This window comes from Vulpes vulpes, chromosome 11, assembly GCF_048418805.1.
Source record: "Vulpes vulpes isolate BD-2025 chromosome 11, VulVul3, whole genome shotgun sequence".
Lineage (NCBI taxonomy): Eukaryota > Metazoa > Chordata > Mammalia > Carnivora > Canidae > Vulpes > Vulpes vulpes.
In genome coordinates this window covers 100220862-100229842 of record NC_132790.1, presented here as the reverse complement: position 1 = coordinate 100229842, position 8981 = coordinate 100220862, and the positions used below count along the sequence as shown (strand labels likewise).

General features: G+C 36.9%; 1 protein-coding gene across 2 annotated transcripts in view; it reads right to left on the bottom strand.

The window, feature by feature from the left end:
• The window catches only part of GMPS (guanine monophosphate synthase), a 94332-nt gene that overhangs the window by 19346 nt on the left and 66005 nt on the right, over window positions 1-8981 (bottom strand). For both annotated transcript variants that reach the window (XM_072727222.1, XM_072727224.1), the window contains 3 exons: window positions 5861-5976; window positions 2308-2438; window positions 624-796 (listed from right to left, as the gene is read on the bottom strand). In XM_072727222.1, coding sequence (XP_072583323.1) covers window positions 624-796; window positions 2308-2438; window positions 5861-5976 — 420 coding nt within the window. The remainder of the gene's footprint in view (window positions 1-623; window positions 797-2307; window positions 2439-5860; window positions 5977-8981) is intronic.

The window sequence follows — 8981 nt, the reverse complement described above, 5'->3', positions numbered from 1 at the left end:
ATTAAGCAATTCATGGGTGTCTAGCCATCATGGTATCAATCTCATCTGTATTTCTAATTAACTGTTCTTCACTACCAGGGTCTTCTCCTTTACTTGGAAAATACTATTTATAAAGGTAGAGGTTGACAAGATCACACAGAATTATAAATCAGAGGTGGTTACTCTCCACATAGTAATCAGACATCTGGAGGGGTATAATAAATGTAAGGTCTTTTCTACTACAGTACATTATTTAATCAATTATGTGGATATTTTAAAAAGTAATAAAAGCCTAAGGGCACCCAGGTGGCTCAGTTGGTTGAGCATCTGACTCTTGATTTCAGCTCAGGTCAAGATCTCAGGGTCGTGAGATAGAGCCCAGCCTCAAGCTGCCCCATCCTACTTTTCAAGCTCCATGCTCAGCAAGAAGTCTGCTCCTCTCCCCCCCCCCCTTCCTTTTGGTCCTCCCCCTGCACATATGCATGGCTCTCTCAAATAAATCTTTAAAAAAATAAATAAAAGCCTCTCTTATAAACAGAAAACCAACCCCAGAAATATCAATTTTGTCCTAGCCTGTTCCATTCACCGCATTATAAAAATGTATGAGATATTAAAAATGTACATGAGAAAAATATATAAATTACCTCTACAGGGATTTCATTGCCAGGTGTTGCAGGTATACCAGTCATGAAATCACTAGTAATAAAGGTTCGAATAACCACAGATCTCTGGCATGAAGGCTGCTTCTGAAGTGGGTCCCGATCAAAATGCAATGGGGTCAAAATCACTGGCATCTGGCTAATTTTTCCAGCATAGCCTAGAAAAAGAAGTAAACAACTGGAAGAACCAATCACCACACCAAGGAAAAAGCACTCTAGCCCAGTTCCATTAAATCCTCCCAGACAATATCTAATCACATACATAAACGTATCAGTTAAGGTTGTTACCATCCATGCATTGTTTCAACTACGTCCATATCTGGAAGTAAACTCAATCACAAATACAAGTAATAGAATTTGATGATTGCAGTGATGTCACAGTGATGCAATAAATATAAAGTTCATTCTTGTTACTCAAGGTATGTCTATACTGAAAACACTGAATTAGCAAATACTAAACCAGTGTCCCTACAGGAAATAGATTCCTGCAAGCCCCTGGTCACAACATTTTTTTCAACCAGTCAATACATAACTTTGTTTTATGTATATTTCTGTTTAAAGATACCTTATTATTTATTCTGGATTCGTTAACATTGAACTCATAGCCATCAGCACTAAAATTCATACACGAATGAACCTTATCTAACCCACATGTTTTCTCCATAAGGCAGATGACAGCCTTCCTGTGCTTAGAAACCCAGGCAGTACTCCCAGGACTATACCTGGGGGACATTTCAAACAGTAAAATCAGAAGAAAAAAAAAAAAAAGCACAGAAAATATGGTCCGAATAGTCTACAGAAAGGACACCTGTTTATAGTAAGAGTGAACAAAGAGTATCACCTTGTATAACCTCAGCTGGGAACAAATGCGAGTCAGGCAACTCAAATTTTTTTGCCCGTATGGACATATCCACAAATGACCAAAAAGGTGAAAAATTTTGTATGGCAGGAAAAACAATCCATAGAAATAAATAATAAAAATAAAAGCATCTAAAAATTCAAACTTGCATCCTCCTAACTAGAAATCATAATACCACACTTCTAAATTCTAGGCAGAACTGCTGGGGATTTACCCCAAAGATACAGATGTAATGAAACGCCGGAACACCTGCACCCCGATGTTTCTAGCAGCAATGTCCACAACAGCCAAACTGTGGAAGGAGCCTCGGTGTCCATCGAAAGATGAATGGATAAAGAAGCTGTGGTCTATGTATACAATGGAATATTCCTCAGCCATTAGAAACGACAAATACCCACCATTTGCTTCGATGTGGATGGAACTAGAGGGTATTATGCTGAGTGAAATAAGTCAATTGGAGAAGGACAAACATTATATGGTCTCATTCATTTGGGGAATATAAAAAAATAGTGAAAGGGAATAAAGGGGAAAGGAGAGAAAATGAGTGGGAAATATCAGAGAGGGAGACTGAATATGAGAGACTCCTAACTCTGGGAAACGAACTAGGGGTGGTGGAAGGGGAGGTGGGCGGGGGGTTGGGGTGACTGGGTGACGGGCACTGAGGGGGGCACTTGGCGGGATGAGCACTGGGTGTTATGCTATATGTTGGCAAATTGAACTCCAATAAAATGAAATTTTAAAAAAATACTAATTAATTAATTAATTAATTCTAGGCAGAGCATGTACTAATAAACAAAATGAGCAACTTACCAGACTCCCTGAGAATGTTATGGGCCTCAAAGTCAGCTTGGCGTAAAGTACTGAGCACCCCTGTTGTCAAGAAAGTGGGAGTAACATCTGTAGGAGGTTCTTTAACTGGTGGGCCAAATATATAGACAACTCTAGAAAAGGAGAAGGTGAAAATTATAGACAAATTACATTTTAGTAGGAGAATTAAGGAACATAAGAGTATCATTCTTTACATTTATTCTGAGGCCCCTCTTTTACCCACTTAAAATCACCACATGGGTAGGATAGGATATAAGATTATATATATAGGGGTGCCTGAGTGTCTCAGTCAGGTAAGCATCTTACTTCAGCTCAGGTTATGCTCATTGGGGAGTTGGCTTGTCTTTGTCCCTCTCCCTCTGCCCCTACCCCTGCTCATACTTTCTCAAATAAGTAAAAAAAAAAGTATATACTTTTTTCTTAAGAGAAAGAGCATGCACATGTGAAGGGGGAGGGGCAGAGATAGAGAACCTTAAACAGGTTTCACGGTGAGCAAAAAGCCCGATGTAGGGCTCAATCTCACAACCCTGAGACCACGACCTGAACTGAAATCAAGAATCAAGACACTTAACCGACTGACCCACCCAGGTGCCCCAGGATAGAAGATTACATAAGGGTCTATGTACCTTCCTCAAAGTATAATATAGGATAATTCTATTTCAGAATGTACAAAGATACATGGGATTATCACAATGGATGGGTTGTGATAACAATCCCCCAAACTTCCTGTCCATCTAAAATCTATGGGTGAGAAACAGGGTCTTTGCAGATGTAATCGAATTAAAGTCATAATGGGGACGCCTGGGTGGCTCAGCGGTTGAGCATCTGCCTTTGGCTCAGGTTGTGATCCTGGGGTCCCAGGATCAAGTCCCACGATCAGGCTCCCTGTGGGGAGCCTGCTTCTCCCTCTGCCTGTGTCTCTGCCTCTCTAGGTCTCTCATAAATAAATAAATAACCTTTAAAAAAAAAATAAGGTCATAATGGATCAGGGTAGGCGTTAATCTTTGAAGGTAACCTTCTAAAAAGAGGAAAATTTGGAAACAGACAGAGAGAGGGCCATGTGAAGATGGCAATAGAGACTGATTGGAACTAGACTGCCGCAAGCGAAAGATTACCAGTCAATGCCAGAAACTAGGAAGAGTCAAAGAAGGACCCAGAGCCTTATGCCACAGAGAGCATGGCCCTGCTAAGACCCTGACTTCAAACTTCTAGCCTCTAGAACTGTGAAAAAGTAAATTTGTCTTCAGCCTCCTGGTTTGTAAGAATTTTTTATATTGCCCCTAAGAAATCAATACATAAACCTGGGGAAACATGGAGTTGAATAAATAGGTTGCTTTATGCTAGAACTTCAGAAACTATATATGCTAATATGCACCAGAAACCTCCAAGATAAGGCTATAGTGCATTTCCCAAACTTTAAGAGTATCAGGTAATTACAACTCAAGAGGACTCTTACCACTGGTTAGGAGCCTCTGTTCCATAACATTCACCCCGAAAACAAGGGGCAGTCAGGATATAGACAGGAATGCATCCTAGATCTCTCTACTGGAACCCAAGCCAGCATACTTCTGTCCCCTCTCCCTAGCCCTATCTGTCCCCCTATCTCTCTTGGCAACATCCCTGGTGAAGTTTAATGTTTTTCTTTTTTCTTAACTGTACTTGGAATAGAAACATGCAGAAGAAAACAGCATCAGATCAAAATCACACCACTGCCAACTAATTCACTGCCTCCTCCCAAACATACTATAGCAAGTTTTTGTCTCGTGTAAAGAGCCACACTTCTACTACGCAATACAGTCCCTGGAGTTCATAAATGATTCTTTGAGGAAAAGGCAACTAGGAAACTAGGAAAAAAGAATGCCATGAACTTGCCTTTTGTCTTATTTCTTACAAATAAGAATGTTCATAGAATGTACAGGAGCGAGTGTAGGCTTTCACATTATACAGAACAGTAAAACTGGCGCACTCCTTCTTTATACAAAGATTTCACAATGCAAATTAGGAAAAAATTTGGCAAAAACAGAAAAAGTGTTTTTAATTGTTTAAATTCCAATTCCTAAAACAGACCCTGGCAAAGAAATCTAAAATTCACCAACAATCTTAAAGGCTTGCTAGATTCTTTTTTTTTTTTAATCTTTATTTTTATTTATTTATTTTTTATGGCTGTTAAACTTTTATACTGGGGGAGGGATGTTTGTGAAAGAAGGGAGGAACAAACAAGCAAAAAAGAAAACAGGCAGAGAAGCCAGCATATAAAAGGGCAGAGAAAAAGTTTAAATTAGGGTGAGAGCATGTGGCAAAAGAAAGAAAGAGATGAAACTGTAACAATATTATGAAATGAAAAACAGAAGCAGTTGAGTCAAACTTAGGGAAAGGTTATTTTCTGTATGACCTAAAAAGTTTATTTAGACATTAAGCATTCTCTAAAAGATAGATTATGAACCATTCATATTTAACCAAGGCAATTATCTCCATTCAAAATAGGCAATTACAAATTTATCATTAGTTATTAATAATCCGCTCTTTTCAGTGTACTGAAGGTGCTTCTGTATTTGCAGGCCTTAGATTCATCGCAATAATAAACCTTTTAGCGGGCATGTTCTCACCAGTAAAAAAACTGGCTTCCCTTTGCTTCCTTGTTTCAAAGGAGACACCAGCAGGCAGTTCTACAACTATGCACACCCTGCTGGGTGAACACCAATAGGTAGGTTCCTAATTTCTGCAGCAAACTTGAGTAAACTGAAACCTCAAGTCATTCTTTTTGGTTAATTGCTTATTACTCATAAAGAAAACAAAACAAAACAAAAAAGAGTACACAATGGTGAAACTACTACATCTAATCTGAAATCTGATAGGAGATTTTTTTAACTCTCTATGGGACAAAGCAATGGAGTATTACACCAAGATCATACATCAGCTGTTGCTATAACCAACATTAGAAATTAACATGCAAAAAAAAATAAAAAATAAAAAATAAAGAAATTAACATGCAAAAAAAAAAAAAGAAATTAACATGCAAAGAAAAACTGGATCTGAAAAAACTAAATTCAAAATAAATTCTACATGTAGTTATTTTAATGATATCTGGCATATGCCTATTTCTTTTAATTTCACCCGAGATTATTATTAAATTAAACCAAGTCTCTATGGGAAATTCTATAACCATACATATTCCTTCCAGCAGAAGAACTCCTGGCAGAAATCCTGGAAGAAAACCATACTGCCATAAAACCAACAGGTAGCATAAGCCCTAACCTGGAAGACAGATTTTAAAAGTGCCTTTAATATTCTATACTTAATAAAAAAAAATCCTTCCTATTTTTCATTTAAACAACAAAAAGTTTTTTAATAAGCAGATGATTACACAGTGATGAAGGTACAAAACACAAGGTATTATTAAGTATCTGCTCAATTGTTACCTATGTGCATAACGTGTATCTATACTTTTGAGTCCTTTGGTCTCTCAAAAGAAAAAAGATCTTAAAAAAATGCATCCTTCTATTTCACTTTACACCTTGTCCTCTGCAGAACATACCTGTTAATGTTGTGACACATGCGAGGTATAAGTCTAGCCAGGAAAATAAGAGATTCCCAGTCAGGCTCATCTTTACTGGAGATTCCACACACGTAACTGTAGGAACGACAGTCACCCTGAAAATAAAAATACAATCAATTTTTAATGGTTTTAAATAAGCCAAAGATGGATTGGAAAATATTTCATGCATGATTACACCATTAACAATAATTTTTTTGTTTTTTTTTAAAACAAAAACATGTTTGAATAAAAGCATATAACAGGATCCCTGGGTGGCGCAGCGGTTTGGCGCCTGCCTTTGGCCCAGGGCGCGATCCTGGAGACCCGGGATCGAATCCCACACCGGGTTCCCGGTGCATGGAGCCTGCTTCTCCCTCTGCCTATGTCTTTGCCTCTCTCTCTTTCTCTGTATGACTATCAAAAAAAAAAAAAAAAATTATTAAAAAAAAATTATTAAAAAATAAAAGCATATAACAAATATTTCTCTCATGATATAAACCCTAAATTAAAATCCCATATAAAACTCAGTTAAAAGATTTAGAAAAGTGTCATGGTAATTTTAAAAATTTATTCAACACATGCCAGGGGCCCACTGGGATCTCATTCCAAACATATGCCCATGTTTTACCTCAACAATAATAAAGGCCAGTAGAAAAACCCACAGCTAACATCATGCTCATCATGGTGAAAAACTGAGAGCTTTTCCTCTAAGAGCAGGAACAAGACAAGGATGTCCACTCCTGCCACTTTTATTCAACATAGTACTAGAAGCCCTGACCACAGCAATCGGAGAAGAAAAAAAGTAAGAGGTATCAATACTGGTAAAGAAGAGGTTAAGCTGTCACTATTTGAAGACAACACAATGCCATACATAGGAAATCCTAAGGACTCCACCAAAAAAACTACTAAAAGTAATAAATGAATTCAGTAAAGTTTCAGGACACAAAATTAGTACCCAGAAATCAGCATTTCTATACACTTACAATGAAATAGGAGAAAGAGAAATTAAGAATATCACTTACAAAAAAAAAAAGAATTATCACTTACAATTGTACCAAAAAGAATTTAATACCTAGGGATAAACTTAACCAAAGAAGTGAAAGATCTGTAACTCTGAGAACTCTAAAACGCTGATGCAAGAAATTGAAGGTGACACAAACAAATGGATACTCGATGCTCATGGATTGGAGGAATTACTATTAAAATGTCCACACTAACCAAAGGAAACTACACATTCAATGCAATCCTTTTCAAAATATCAACAGCATTTTTCACAGAACTAGAAGACACAATACTCAAATCTGGATGGGAGCACAAAAGACCCCAGATAGCCACAGCAATCTTGAGAAAGAACAAAGCTAAGGTATTACAATTCCAGGTATCAGTATATACTACACAAGGCTATAGTAATCAAAACAGTACGATACTGGCACAAAAACAGACACATAAATCAGCAGAAAAGAAGAGAGAGGCCAGAAGTAAACCCACACTTATATGATTAATTAATCTATGACAAGAAGGCAAAAATATACATTGGGGAAAAGACAGTCTTCAAGAAATGGTACTAGAAAAGCCAGACAGCTACATGTAAAAGAATAAAACTGGACCACTTTCTAACACCATTCACAAAAATAAACTCAAATTGATTAAAGATCTAAATGTGAGATCTGAAGCCACAGAAATCCTAGAAGAGAGCACAGGCAGTAATTTCTCTGGTATTGGTCATAGTAAACTTTCTTCTAGGTATGTCTGAGGCAAGGGAAAACAAAAACGAAAATAAACTATTGAAATAAGTTTCTGCACAGTGAAGGCAACCTCAACAAAACCAAAAGGCAAACTACTGAATGACAGCAGATATTTGCAAATGATATATCCAAAAAGGGGTTAACATTCAAAATATGTAAAGGATTCACACAACGCACACACACATTCAATTATTAAAAAATGGATTTTTCAAAGACAACCTACAGATGGCCAAAAAACTCATGAAAAGATGTCTGACATCACTCATCATCAGAGAAATAAAAATCAAAACCACAATGAGATATCCTCTTACACCTGTCAGAAAAGCTAATATAAAAAAAAAAAAAAAAAAAAAAAAAAACAAGAAATAAGTGTTGTTAAGGATGTAAAGAAAAAGGAACCTTTGTGTACTGCTGGTGGGAATGTAAATTGTTGCAGCCACTGTGGAAAATTTTCTCAAAAAATTAAAAATAGAAATGCCATATGATCCAATAATTCTACTAAGTTATTTACCCAAAGAAAATGAAAACATTAATTCAAAAAGATATATGTACCTCTAGGTTTACTGCAGCATTATTTACAATAACCAAGATATGGAAGAAACTTAACTTCCATCAACAGATGGAGAAGGAAGATGTGGTATGTACACATGTACACACGAATTGTGCGTACACACAGACACAGAATATAGTCATAAAAAAGGATGAGATTTTTGCCATTTGCAAAACATGGATAGACCTAGAAGATTTTCTTTTTGTGGATAGACCTAGAAGATATTATACTAAGTGAAATAAGTCTGAGAAAGACAAATACCATATGATTTCACTCACATATGAAATCTAAAAGCCAAATATTGACAGCTTTATCAGACTTATGAATACAGGAATAAGCCGATGATTGCCAGAGGAAAGGGGGATGGGAGGATGGGCAAAGTGGGCAAATGGGAACACAAACTACAAGCTTCCAGTTAGAAAATGTTCAAAGTCACAGGAATAAAAGCCACAACATAGGGAAAATAGTCAATGATACTATAATAGGGATTTATAGTGACAGATGGTGCCTGCACTTGTGGTAATAAGCACAGCATAACAATATAGAGAACCTGAATCACTATGTTGTAACCCTTGAAAATAACATAACACTGTGTGTCAACTACACACACATACAGACACACAAACTATTAAAATGAGAAAAGTTCTGCCCAGGTTTATTAGGTCGATAAAGTATTCTTAAGTCAGAGATAAAAATACTTTCATAAGCATTTACTATCAATTTCTTTTAAAATGAACTAAGAAAATTAATTTAAAAATAAATGAGGGGCACCTGGGTGGCTCAGTGGTTGAGCATCTGCCTTTGGCCCAGGGCGTGACCCCGGGGT